The 12,464-nt window shown below is 47.7% G+C and overlaps 5 protein-coding genes across 5 annotated transcripts; 1 reads left to right on the plus strand and 4 right to left on the minus strand.

Moving 5' to 3' along the window:
• Positions 1-385: 385 nt before the first annotated feature.
• K441DRAFT_300498 (uncharacterized protein) lies at positions 386-1,639 on the minus strand. The gene has a single exon (XM_067641032.1). The coding sequence runs from the start codon at positions 1,406-1,408 to the stop codon at positions 731-733; it is 678 nt and encodes a 225-aa protein (XP_067498406.1). The 5' UTR covers positions 1,409-1,639; the 3' UTR covers positions 386-730.
• K441DRAFT_300493 (F-actin-capping protein-like protein subunit alpha-2) lies at positions 1,629-3,225 on the minus strand. The gene is made up of 8 exons (XM_067641031.1): positions 3,020-3,225; positions 2,953-2,971; positions 2,779-2,894; positions 2,628-2,717; positions 2,527-2,579; positions 2,324-2,461; positions 1,941-2,253; positions 1,629-1,885 (listed from the first exon to the last, which is right to left on the minus strand). The coding sequence occupies exons 1-8, from the start codon at positions 3,074-3,076 to the stop codon at positions 1,850-1,852; spliced, it is 822 nt and encodes a 273-aa protein (XP_067498407.1). The 5' UTR covers positions 3,077-3,225; the 3' UTR covers positions 1,629-1,849.
• Positions 3,226-3,277: 52 nt separating this feature from the next.
• On the minus strand, positions 3,278-5,759 carry K441DRAFT_645890 (uncharacterized protein). Its single transcript, XM_067646807.1, has 2 exons — positions 4,417-5,759; positions 3,278-4,363 (listed from the first exon to the last, which is right to left on the minus strand). Exons 1-2 carry the CDS (start codon positions 5,629-5,631, stop codon positions 3,500-3,502), a joined length of 2,079 nt encoding a protein of 692 aa, XP_067498408.1. The 5' UTR covers positions 5,632-5,759; the 3' UTR covers positions 3,278-3,499.
• Positions 5,760-7,104: 1,345 nt separating this feature from the next.
• On the minus strand, positions 7,105-8,422 carry K441DRAFT_690323 (uncharacterized protein; the record flags this gene model as incomplete). Its single annotated transcript, XM_067652374.1, has 2 exons — positions 7,105-7,549; positions 8,373-8,422. 2 exons carry the CDS (start codon positions 8,420-8,422, stop codon positions 7,105-7,107), a joined length of 495 nt encoding a protein of 164 aa, XP_067498409.1.
• Positions 8,423-10,556: 2,134 nt separating this feature from the next.
• K441DRAFT_681502 (uncharacterized protein) lies at positions 10,557-12,082 on the plus strand (the record flags this gene model as incomplete). Its single annotated transcript, XM_067651481.1, has 2 exons — positions 10,557-10,972; positions 11,026-12,082. The coding sequence occupies 2 exons, from the start codon at positions 10,557-10,559 to the stop codon at positions 12,080-12,082; spliced, it is 1,473 nt and encodes a 490-aa protein (XP_067498410.1).
• Positions 12,083-12,464: the final 382 nt, after the last annotated feature.

The following is a 12,464-nucleotide window of genomic DNA, read 5'->3' on the forward strand; positions in this document are numbered from 1 at the left end:
CCCCTAATAGTCCTCTATGGCTGGCTCTATTATTATTTCTATATAAATAACAACTGCAAAATATGCGTATAGCTCCTGCCTACACGTAGGGCTCTATGGCCGTTGCTTGCCCCTAGGTATATCTTTTTCTGGTACTAGATACGCCTCTATATAAGCGTTTATCTATATAGCTATTAAATCCATTATCTTATTGTTAAAAAACAGGCGGAAAAGGGCTATAGAATTATGCCTATTAATGCTAAAGGGGACAAAGGCTTCGCCTAGGTCGTAATAGTCGTCTATTTGCAGTGGCTTGAATGGCGGTAGAGGCCCTAGCTCTAGTGGAGGCTTTCTAGACGTTTTAGTGCGAGGATCCTTTATTTTCATATAGTTGATGTCATTTAATGTTCGCGGCATTTTATTGCATTGATTTGGGCTTAGGGAACTAGCTAATTCGACCGTTTACATGCTCTGTGATGCCTCCTGTACAGCTCAGCACGGTGTTGCTGCACGGGCCTGAAAACTGGCCCGAGCGTTGTCCACCAGCGGGCGAAGGGATAGCTAAGCGAGAGATTCCAATGGGTTTCTCATTGCTTGGCGTATAATCAACCAACCGGATTATCCGAATATCCTCAACTTCTACCAAAAGCTTCAACTTACCACCAAATATTACCGCCAAGACAGCGAGCTGTCAGCTGGCTGCAGTCTTATAGCTGACTGACTGTCACGATTTAGTTGGCTCGCTGGCTGCTTACATTATCAGCCTCTTGGCAGCGAGGCTGACGGCGTCGCTGACTCTTGGACGCACGTTGGGCAGCGTAATGATATGCCCACATTGAGGAAATATGCATGGGTTCTTTGTCGAGTTCGACAGCGGGGCCGAAAATTGAGTAGCCAAAAAATTAGATAGTCTTGTCTGTGATGTCGAAGTTGGAGCATTCTCGCCACTTGCACGCTGATCTGAGGCTGTGGTATCGCTCACCACAGTAGAGTATCGATTTTGAGTAGAAGGCTGAGTAGACATAGTGGCTTCATGGCGTTCACATGAAGATAGGGATTCGTTATATCTAGCTGGTGTGGGTTGCTGGGCGGTTGTGAGTCCAATTGAGGGACGACCAGAAGCTATATTGATGTACTTCTTCCTCGCAACTGCAAGTGGCTGGCCTCTATTTCGAGGACCTGGAGCGAAGATTGTGTTTTTAGTGGCCCGGTGGATTGTTTTGCTGTTGCCTTGCTTCAAAGTTCGTGGTTCTGTTGGACTAGACGGTTCATGGGAGAACGGGTACTGCTCTCCGAGAGGGCAGCCTTCAGGTGATCTGGGGTGTTTGCACGCCTGCTTGAAGCATGACTGTAAAAGGCTCTCATCGTGGGAGAAGGGGCAGTTCCCTCGCCGACAACCCTCAGGAGTATTAACGTGTTTGCAGGGCATTAAGAGCTTCCTAGCCTGCGAGTCCAGAAGAGTGGACTATGGTGACCTGATATAGTATAATCAGAAGAGGTAGAGGTATAGGTGATGGACCTTGGAAAGGCGTGAAGGTGAGACGTGAGTGAGGAGAAATATGAGTGGGTGGACACTGCTGCTTCGGTCGATTTAGTGCAGTGAAATTGGTTCAGCCCACCCAGACGAGATAGTGAACATTGCAATATCACAGAAAAGTAAAGGCGATGAAATTTGCGACGAAGATCTTCAGAGGGTGATCCACTAAACTGCATTGCATGGTAGCATGTTTCTTACTCAGGACTTCCAATGCCTGTGTCACTGCAACTCTCCCTGGCACCAGGTATTCCATGCAAAACACACGCTGGAGTTCAAGTCCTCCAGACATGCAAAAGATTGAGACTTAGTATCTCCACAGCTCACCGATCTTCTTTATCTCGACCTCCCGCCACCAATGTCCTGTCCCAACTGCCACATCTTTAGTTATATCTCCTACGATCGAAGTCGATCAGGTAGTACTTACGCGATATCCACTTATTTTCTCCCACTCGATCTTTTGCCTCGTAATCGGTAGCTGCCTCCTCAATGCCTTGAATGTCCCTTCGCTCAGACTCCCGAACGCTTTGTTCAGATCCTCTTGGTATTTCCGTTCAACCATCGCAATCTGTTTTGCGACCTCAGAGGCGCTGGCAGACGAGGACAAGGAAACTGAGATAGGCTTATCGGTTAGAAGACGCACATTGCCATCTTCGTAGTAATGAACGTCAACCTTGAGAGAGCCGACTAGGGAACCGCTGCCGGGGGAGAGGATATAGAGAGAACGCCAGCGGCCATTCCTGTAAATTTAAATCAGCCACGGCAGATAGCGGACGTCATGGTTTTATTATAATCCTAACGCCTTCGTACCAGAAATTGTTCGGGCTATATTTATTGGCTACCGTCAGGATGGCAATCTGGGAATCGTTTTCTATGGGGTACACTCCGAGAGAGGATTTTGGATAATGTTCAGCAACATGCGAGGACAGAGGCTTTAGGAGCGATTTGCTATAGTAGTGGGGCAAGTCAGTAAGGTGCTTGAGCGTAAGGTCACAGGGGGTATTGTCACTTACACTATGTCAAGCTGTGATGATTCTAGGACATATGATTGCACTGCTGATGCTTTCTAAGAATAATTAGCTGCTTTCATACTCTGAGAGGCGGGTTGTAGAACCTGAGAAGCGTGGTCGAACACGAAAGAACTCTGGGTGGCTACATCATAATATCGTCCATCGCCGAGTGAGTTATGCGAGCTGACAACGACCTGTATCCTAATATGAGCGCTTCTTTTATATTTTTTCCATATCAGTTTCTTTTGTATATACCTCCTCGCTACCTCCAGGTAACTTGACAGTTGCGAACTGCTCCTCGTTATATTTCTCGAAAGCAGGCGTTAACGATTGGAGGGCTGATGGGTCGTCGGCAAGGATGGACTTGATCGCTGTATGTCATGGGAGCTTAGAGTCTGCATTGAAGATTGAACGGACAAATATGCATACCCTTAGTGACATCTAATAGCTAGCAACTGGTTAGTTTGTTGCCCAACATCAGGGAGCGCAAGTCTACCTCTCCAGGCGGGGCACTCTCAACAAAGGATGCTAGGGCTGGATTGTTCGAGGGCATCGAGAGAGTATTTGAGAAAGTATGGCAAATGATCAAAATATTTTGGCAGATCTAGCCGTGGCGGTTGATATGTTCAATGGTGGGTCAGATTCGCAATGCGGAGGTTGTCCCAAAGTCTTGGCGAGGGGCTTGGTGTTGCCCGCAACATGTCGTTTCGCTGCAGAAGCTAGCCATGTACAGGAAGTAGACAGATATACAGTTGTCTCATAAATTGGACTATTCTGATCACATGATACGAAGTGTCTATCCGCTTGTCCCTAAGAGGATTACAGTTAAGAAGATACATTTGGATATCATCGAAAATTGAACTTGACGCCACTATCTGCACCTCCAACTAATGCTCCAACGCCACCATCCCCATTCTAAACGCCGCGATTTGGAAATAAAACCGCTTTTAAAAATCCCGAGGTATACGACCCAATTTCACTCAATACTCATCTTCATAAGACCGTCGTGTGTATCCGTCATGCCCTGAAGGCCAATTCTCTTAGGCCCTAAAACAGGGGTTATGCTCGAGAGACTCCCGCCGCTATTTGACCGCTCACCTGCAGCATGGCCAGAAACGGAGCTCTCACGGCTAGGCTTTTGCGTGTTCCAAAGACCGCTGTCTCTTTGACCTGGTGATTGCGACAGTATTGGGCTGTTCTGCACACTCACACCTGGTGATACTGCGCGCCTCTTAATGGAATTACCGTCGAGGTCATCATCCCTGCGCCTCTTATTCGATTTCTTCAGGCCATCCGCTGCAGTCGGGGGAACCAGTGGCTGAGGTGTCGACGACCGGGAGAATTGAACATCCCTCCCTTGTTCCTGAGCGGCAGCTACACTGGTTGAAGGAAGTGATGTTGATGCAGATGAAATCGTTGGCGAGTCCATATTGATATCATCGCTAATGGCTGAGGAGCTTGCCCGAGCAAAGAATGGAGGCGGTGTAGTATGTGCGTGACTCTCAAGATTGCTCCAGTATCCTCGTCCGCCGGAATTCTTCGATGCCTGTATGTTGAACGCTCCAAAAAGTCCCTTCACAGCTACTGTACTCGAGCTATCCAGACTCATTCCACTTTCGCTACCCTCCCCTAGAACGCCTTCAAGCGGACCATCTAGCCCAGGAACAGTCGGTAGCAGCGTCGGGGACGAATGTGCAGTTGTGGATTGAAGGCGGTCAAGGTCGGCATCACTTTCGCGAACTTGCCGGATAATCTCCGCTTCTCTGCGCACTTCACTGTCGATGGGTGCACTCTCTTCTAGTAGTTCAGCTTTGATGCGACCAAACTGCCTCGACTTTGGCTATCCTCTATGTTAGTTCCACATCGGCAAGAGTACGTAATGGCATTACTTGCCAGCAAATTACCCCTCCTTGTAACAGGCCGCCGAACTACCCCTGGTGTTGATGGCGCCGTGATGCCTGCTTCATCTCCACTGTCATTCCCTGAAGATATATGCAAGTCATTGGTAAACATTGATAAGCTCTCTCTTCGAGAACCTGCGCTGCGGATCACTGCTTCTCTTGCAAAATACCCTCCATTGCCGCTTTCAGTACCTTTACCGTTAGGAGGCGAACCAGGCCCTGGACTGGCCATGGAACTATGCCCACTGGCGCTGCTTGAGCTCTTTCTGCTCCGTCCCTTCCGCAATCTCGCTCGCTGGATGCTCATGAATGTGGGTGGCCCACTTGGAGAGAACATGGTTGACCAAGCTCCTCCAGGACTAGGTGCGGACGGTCCTCCAAAAGGCGTTGAATTGATGTTTATGGAGGACTTTAGCACTTGAGGGGTCATGATCATAGGATCATCATTATCATCTGGATCTATTGGATCACCATCATCCGAGCTGCTGCTCGAGGACTCTGAACCAAGCATATTGATGCTGCCGAGCGAGCTTGATGCAGCTGTTCTATCTCCGTTGCCCAATGCTGACCAAATAGAACTCGAGTTCAGATGTGGCGAGTCAAGAACCAGCGAGTTGGACCTGCCCTTCCTCGGAGGTATCATCATTCCCTTTTGTGTGATCGTCGGCGAGGAATCAGGCGATGATTGCTCCGCAAGGGTTGAGTGGTGGAGGTTGGTACAAGCGCGTGAGAACTCCGCGCCTCGCGAGCGTCGTGGTAATAAAGAAGCTGGGGAAGCGTAGGTATTACGAGCATCGAGCTGAGGAGAGAGAGGTACGCGATTAACTAGGTTTGCTGGACTCTGCATCCCGATGTCCCGAGCCGGCATTTGCAACGATAAGCCTCTAGAAAGGAAGTCCGGCCTCCGAGGTGTTCGAGGGCTTGAGATAATGGTTTGATCATCTTTTGAAGTGAGTCGAGGTTCGCGAAATTTGGGTGAAGGGGATAGTTGGGGTGTCGAATCCGAGAGCGACCGAGCCTTTGAAGGTGATTTTGTTGGAGTTCGCACGGAGAACAGGGAATCGGAATCAGCATCGCCCCCACCTTCACCTCCGCTGGCGGCTCTACTCGATCTTTGGCTGGCCAGTTGGCTTCCTATCATTGCCTCGATAGAGGGAGGACGAATGGGCGGTTCTGATGATCTTGTGAAAGGGTTGGCCATATCCATTGTGAAGAATTGCGATCAAGTGGGCAAAGCTTGCCCTTCAATGATAACAAGGGCCGGCATTTAATCATATCAAGAGTTGGTACCAGCATTGAGCAGTGCTGAAGATGCCCTCCAACGCCGCGTTGGAGGTGAAGGGCGATTAACAGAGCACGGACGTTAGACGCGGGGTTACTTTGAGCCGCAAATCACGTGTTTAGGAAAGATAGGAGCCTCAGTGGAAGTTATCTCATGAATCAGACCCCCGGGGAGAAATTGCGCCACGACGTAGCTAAGGGCTAGCGCTACGCTTGTGGACCTTACCCTAGTCCTGTGGACTCCTGGACCAATCAGATCGCACCGAGAGGAATTTCTCCCCAAGGGTCTGAGAGCTTATGGGCCCTCTTTATATAGGAACTCAATATTTCTTATTAGGCGATAACTCTTCTATTACAACGCTATATCTTAACCCTTTTATAACGTCTAGTTATTATAAAAATACTATAAGGTAGGAGCTCTTTAATTTCTCTATCTATTGCAATAAATAATGACGTCGTGGCTATATTAGTTAGTCGTATTTTCGTTAGTTGTATTTTCATCGGTCACAAAAATCGTTAGTCGCAAAACTCGTCGGTTGCAATCTTACCTCACTGCTCTGCTCAAAGCTCTGCATAAGGCTCTGCTCGAAGCTCTGCTCGAAGCTCTGCTTGAAGCTCTACTCGAAGCTCTGCTCGAAGCTCCATACCTTATATACTTCTCTACGTCTAATTATCTCTAAAATACTATAAGCTAAAAGCTCTTTTTCTTCTCTATTACCTCTACGTTATAGTAATATTATAGCTCTATTTTACAAGAAGTTAGACATAGGCAGTCGGTCATTTTAGCCTATTTTATCGCAATCTTGCCTTACTACCAAAAATTACATACTTCTCTATGTCTAATTATCTCCAAAATAGTATAAGCTAAAAGCCCTTTATCTTCTCTATCGCCTCTATATCGCGGTAATATTGTAGCTCTATTCTACGGGAAGTTAGATATAGGTAGTTAGTCAGTTTTGGGCCCAAAATCTATAAAGATTCCGTTCAAAATCTAACTTAACTTTTGCAACAATGTATCTCACCTCTTAATACTCTAGGTATAGGGCTATAGTATATATTTATAAAGATATAATTACCTAAAGAATCTATTACATCAAACAAAGTTTTAATAACTATTGGTGGGGCCTTAGTAGAGCCAGTTAAAGTTAAAATACGCGATCTAAAACATTCATTTCGCACCAAAGCGACTCCCATAAGCTCTCAGACGCTCCGCAGAAGATTTTGCTGGTGGCAGGGGTGCGCAGTGGGCTGAAATTAGTGCGCCATTCTGATTGGTCTAGGAGTTAGCATGTCACCGGAATAAATCTTTGCGGAGCGTCTGATTCATGAGATAAAGTGGAAGTTAAGGTGTTAAAGATGTCAGTGAGGTTGGAAAGGTTTAGCAGCGACTTAAATTATTCTACGTGCAAATGATACCCTTGGCGTAATCAACGTCGTCCCAGGTTGCTTCCCAAATGTTCAACATCACGAACTTCCATTTCTTTCCATCTCTTTTCGTTTTTCCTATGCATCTGCATATCCTTTGTTGCTCGCTTGGGTTGAGGAATCTGCCGCTGTCATAATCCCACAGTTCAACTCCTTTCCAAAGCTCGTATACACCATTCATGAAAGGAGGATGGTCATGAAATAAATCGGAGAAGACAAAATGTTGTTTAACACTATCTGGTTCCCGCCATGACGAGGCGACTCGAGCATACAGTTCGATGATTGTAGGTTTACCGTTACGAACAGCATGGCGACCTATATTCAGGGCTTCGCCAACACGGAAACATGTACGGAGTAAACTTTTGGAGGACAGGCCGATGATTGGGGATCGGTCTCGCACTTGGACTGGAAAGGGAGGCCTGACAACAGGTGTGTGGTTCGAGAGATGATGTAAATTTTCGTTTAGCCCTAGAGCGCCCGAAAGTGTGGGTTCTGGTACAATTCCCTCTTCCGGATGACGGAGATCGTCCGTGTTACCCGGCTCGTATCTACTAATATCAGTGACTGCCGAGTTTTCAATGAAGAAGGCATGGCTCTCTTGATCAGTTGATGAGGATGGTTCAGCAATAGAACTGGATGGGCCATCGCTGAAATCCAGATCGAAAAAGTTTTCATCGTCTTCAAGAAATGTCCAATTATCTCTACTATCCTTTTCCATTGCGCTTGGTTCTCGTTGCTGCAGCCTCAAGCTGATGTGGCCTCCCTGGGTTTGATGTGTTAGAGCTTCATGAAAAGTAGAAGACATCTCACAACTGGTCTCCCCTTTGCCGGCCTCTTCATCAACTGTAAACATCAGAAGGTCGGAGTCACTTATCCCATCATCTAAATCCTCAAACGCGTCAAGTTCAACGCTTGCCTGACTGTTACGAGAAGAGGCTGCATATGATGAACCAAATGAATTTGAGGGCGGGGCACGCCTAGGCTCCTCATGTGCAATCTGACCCTGCGAATGAGGTAAATTATTGTAGTCTCGGTCTGATCGATGGGCAGACTTAAACGCCTTAGAGTGACTCCAAGAGTCTGTCGGAGCGCTGGGCACAAGTCCGAGTGAAGACTGCAAAATCATGGCTGCGGTTTCGGTCCCAGGAAGTTCCGTGGGAGTTAGTATGTCTAGGGAGCTTGTTGATTTATGCCTATTTATAATATGCCCATAGTCAATAGTGAAGGGTAGAGATGAGCTACTTTGGGGGTTGTTGTGTCTTGTGACGCAGTCTTTGCGTGTCAAGCGCCATGATTCCTGAACAAGAGTTGGAGTGTTGCCTTTGAGAACATGGTTTAGAGGCATATTTCGCGCATCACCTACTGGCTTTGCGGTGTCGCTATGAGCAAGGGATATTGTTCCTTTTATCCGCGGCGTTTTGCTGGTTAGATATATTGATGAGTCCGATTGTGGCAGAGAGCTGAGACCAGTATTTGCTTGATAGGGTCCTTGATAAATTATAGAGCTGAAACCTTGCTGTACCCTGATTGCGTTTAAGGATGTCATTGGTAATATGAGGGATATGTCATCATGTTTTGGTATGCCATGCGGTAGTGAAGAGCCTTGTAAGTCAGGTGTTGGCTCTGAGGCTTTGTTCCCGAAGGAGCTGAGCTTGTTTTGGATAACTTCAGATATGTCGACCACGTTGGGCCAAGTATCTGTTCCCGAGCTCTTAATTGGGGCCTCAGTATCCTCGGAATGTTCAAAGCTTGGTTTATTCTTCGAGATTGTTGGCCGCAGTTGCGCGGTGGTCTTCGTGATACGTAGTCCATCAGAAATGCTCCACTTCTTGGCTTTGCCTTTGGATTTAACCACGGCAGTCCCGGTTGTTGCACTAGGCATGTTCCACTGATTACCGCCGCCACCTCCCACTGGGTTGCGAGTCCCAGAAGCATTTCCACCGTCACGCTCAAATTTGGAAGGCGCCCCAGTATCTTCACCGAATCCGAGATATTCGACAACCAAAGAATTACTCTCCTTGGGGAGGCAGCTGTGCTTTAGAGTGTCACCATTATGCCCTTTCGACCCGGTGGTACTTGCTAAAGGTAGATATAGAGGGGCCGAGGAATTAGGCTGATTGACGGGAGTGAAGCTTGAAGCCGTGTCGTGACTGATGTTGGGCTTCCTATACCGATCAAGAGTTAGCCTAGGTCCAATTGGTTTAGTGAACAGGCAGTCAGCAAAAGGAAGTCAGCAAAAGGAAGTGTGAGCAGTGTCTGGAACGCTACCTCCACTTCTGCGATGACGTTTCCTCTGCATTATCACGCTCCTCTAGTGCTCGCCCAACCTTCATTGCGTCAATGTCCCATCCGTGATATTTGGACATGGCGCGCAGGTATTCCGTAAGCCGCAGCACCGTTATGAGCGCCCACTCCGCAACGCGCGCTCATTTCCCTCAATGGATCCTGTAGCGGTTAATAAGCACGCGAGTAAACCGTGGGCTGAAAGGCGGCGTGCACCTGACGTACTAGCAAGTACCAGTAACGTGGTTAACGGGGTTTTGACCGCTCCCTGAGTTATGACTGATTTGAACTTTTATTGTTATTTACTTCCAAATCAGCATTTCGGCTAATTTTGATTTTCCAATCGGTCATAACCCAGGGAGCGGTCAAAACCCCGCTAACCACGTTGCGTGATGCCAAGTTGGGGTCGGAAGTCGCACAACATTTTTCCTGAGTCCACCACGCCTCAGAGCCCCACCAAGCTTAACTAAGTTGCAGCGACCCACCTCATCCCTTTCAAACATTCCCGTCTCCTCCAGCAGCTGGCTACGTACTCTCTGCATTTTGGCTCTCTGCTGCGCCTTGCTACTTCGTGACCTTGTGTATCTTTAGCTTCCCAAGATCCTTGGCTTGCAGATCGACTAGCATTGAGCTCGGCCCCTCCATCTTCCGGCACTGACAGCCTCTACTAAGAGCTTCGGCTCCCCGCGTATTTTGTTCTGAGGCTTCACACGGCCTATCACCATTTTAGAAATTTCTTGTATTTTGACAGACCACGCGAGCGCCGCTGCGAAAATCACGCTTCCAGTATGTGTAGCCTTTCGAAGCTTTGTGTTCCCCCGTTTGTGGCTCTTGTTTCTGCCAAAAACGATTCATGCAAGTGAATCCTATCCAGGCAGATCCTCTGACTAATGTCAGCTCCTGCAGCCAGCCTTAAGTAAATCTGAGAAACAGTCGTCGTATTGACTGAGCCCTAGTTTCCCTAAAACAGGAACTGCTGACGGGGTCGGTGTGAACCCCAACGGACCGCAATGTTTGGTGGCCCTGTAAGCACATAGCCTTTCCATAAATGTAACAAGCCGCCCTTTTAAATAACTTAATGCCCGTTTCATTTTCGAGTACTACCATCCCCACTCTTTATTAGACTCTTTTTCTATGTCTACCATGACATCAGTTCTTGCCAGCTGCATACAATCTCCATGCCGATCAGATACTACAACTCTTCCCCCGCCTTATGCCAGTGCTCGCTTCCTAAAACCTAAAGACCCACCTCCATATACGGAAAAATCTAGTCCCTTTAAAACCAAGTCGAAACATCTTCACAAATCTCGTTCTCCGCCTGACTCATCTAATCTTTGCAAATGCTGTCCAATATGCTGTCTTCAGTACTTGCGAGGTATACTAAGGGCATGTGTGGAACAACAGAGAAAACCGTACTCGGCTGTCACGGTCCAGATTGATCGTCTGACCAGCGAACAATATGAAGAGAACGACCTGGGTGGAATTGTAGATCTCATAGAAGTTATACGAATACAAGAATCCGGGCCAACGGAGGCCGCTAGAGCTATTCGTAAGAAACTGTACGTGTGTCATTGCAAATTTCTGGCATCATACGCGACTAACCGTAGATTAGCAAATATGGAAGTGTGCACCGCCAACTCCGTGCCCTTACGATTCTAGACGGTCTAATCCAGAATGCTGGAAGCCGATTCCAACGTACGTTCGCGGATGAGCCTCTTCTGGAACGTCTACGCCTTCTTGCGAAAGATGACATGGTGGACGCTGAGGTTCGCGCGAAGTGCAATATCTTATTCCGACAATGGGCTGTTACGTACAAGGGTACAGCAGGACTGGAAAGGATTGCAGCATTGTACAAGCAACTGCCCCAAACCAAACGACCGCAGCCGCATCAGTCGAAGGTTTTGCGAGAGACGGAGGCAGAGGCCGAGCGCGAGAACGCCTCGTCTCCGGCATCACCAACCTCTAGCAATCGTCGAGGCTCCTCGCCACCATCGTATATGTCGGTATCATCATCAACACCACGTCCCGTCACCCTAGGTCCGGCACCTCTTCAAAGCTCGTCAATTTTCAAGAAGGACAAGAAAGCCAAACATAAGCCTTTCAATCTTGAGAAAGAGAAACCGAGACTATTGGAGACTATTGCAACTGCCTCAGTAGCTAGTACCAACCTTTTAAATGCGCTACAGCTCATCAACCGGGAGGAGCAGCGTGTAAGCAACAACCCGGAGGTTATGTCACGATTCGAGGCTTGTAAGCTGCTTCGGCGTCAGATTCTCCGATATATCCAGCTTGTTGAGTCAGACCAATGGATTGGCAGTCTTCTCAGTGCAAACGATGAACTTGTGAAAGCACTAATGGCATTCGAGATTATGGACAAAAGCATCGATGACGACAGCGATAGCGAGCATGAGGGCCACGGGAATACGCCACCAATATCTCCGAAAAGCCCAACAGGGACACGTGGAGCCGAAGCGGCGTTCGCAGGGCTCAGCCTCAATGAGAAGGTCCCGCCTAAACCTCCGAAACCTGGCGGCATTTTCATGCCTCAGCCACCCCAATTCTCCGGTGCTGGAAAGCAGAAGGCGGAGCAAAGTGAGAGTGAACCAGAAGAAGATCTCGACGATGATAATCCGTTTAGCGATAACAACGCTGTGAAGACACTTTATTGAGAGAACTGGTATGACTTGGTGAGTTAACGTCGGTGTCGCACCATATTTTCAGGCTATTAATAGAAATATTAGGAGAGATGTTTAATTTGGTGGGAAGCATTTGGCAGTGGAGAATTGGGTTGCGGCGTTTATGGCTTTTGGGCGCATTACTACCATATTTCTTATGCCTGACGCTTAAATACCCCAGTACGAATATTACTATCTTTGATCTGATATTAAGAGAGATATTAAGTATACATTAATGAACATTAATATTCATTTTCGTGTCCATGAAACGATCCGTGTCCTAAGAGCTACTTTAATTTGACTAAATTCGGGTGCTTCCCTTGAAAACTGTGATAGTTGTTGGAGCAGCAGGCCACTGAAAGAGTGCTTTTACGAT

Source organism: Cenococcum geophilum (genome assembly GCF_001692895.1).
Source record: "Cenococcum geophilum 1.58 unplaced genomic scaffold K441scaffold_62, whole genome shotgun sequence".
Lineage (NCBI taxonomy): Eukaryota > Fungi > Ascomycota > Dothideomycetes > Gloniales > Gloniaceae > Cenococcum > Cenococcum geophilum.

What these genes read in the sequence shown, in the direction of transcription:
- K441DRAFT_300498 (XM_067641032.1), bottom strand. Translation starts at nt 1,408, where the DNA reads ATGCCCTGCAAACACGTTAATACTCCTGAGGGTTGTCGGCGAGGGAAC.
- K441DRAFT_300493 (XM_067641031.1), bottom strand. Translation starts at nt 3,076, where the DNA reads ATGCCCTCGAACAATCCAGCCCTAGCATCCTTTGTTGAGAGTGCCCCG. An exon ending in TCATCACAGCTTGACATAGT is followed by an intron (nt 2,462 to 2,526) that starts GTAAGTGACAAT and finishes CCACTACTATAG; the next exon opens with CAAATCGCTCCTAAAGCCTC. An exon ending in AGAAAATAAGTGGATATCGC is followed by an intron (nt 1,886 to 1,940) that starts GTAAGTACTACC and finishes AAGATGTGGCAG; the next exon opens with TTGGGACAGGACATTGGTGG.
- K441DRAFT_645890 (XM_067646807.1), bottom strand. Translation starts at nt 5,631, where the DNA reads ATGGATATGGCCAACCCTTTCACAAGATCATCAGAACCGCCCATTCGT. An exon ending in CAAGGAGGGGTAATTTGCTG is followed by an intron (nt 4,364 to 4,416) that starts GCAAGTAATGCC and finishes CATAGAGGATAG; the next exon opens with CCAAAGTCGAGGCAGTTTGG.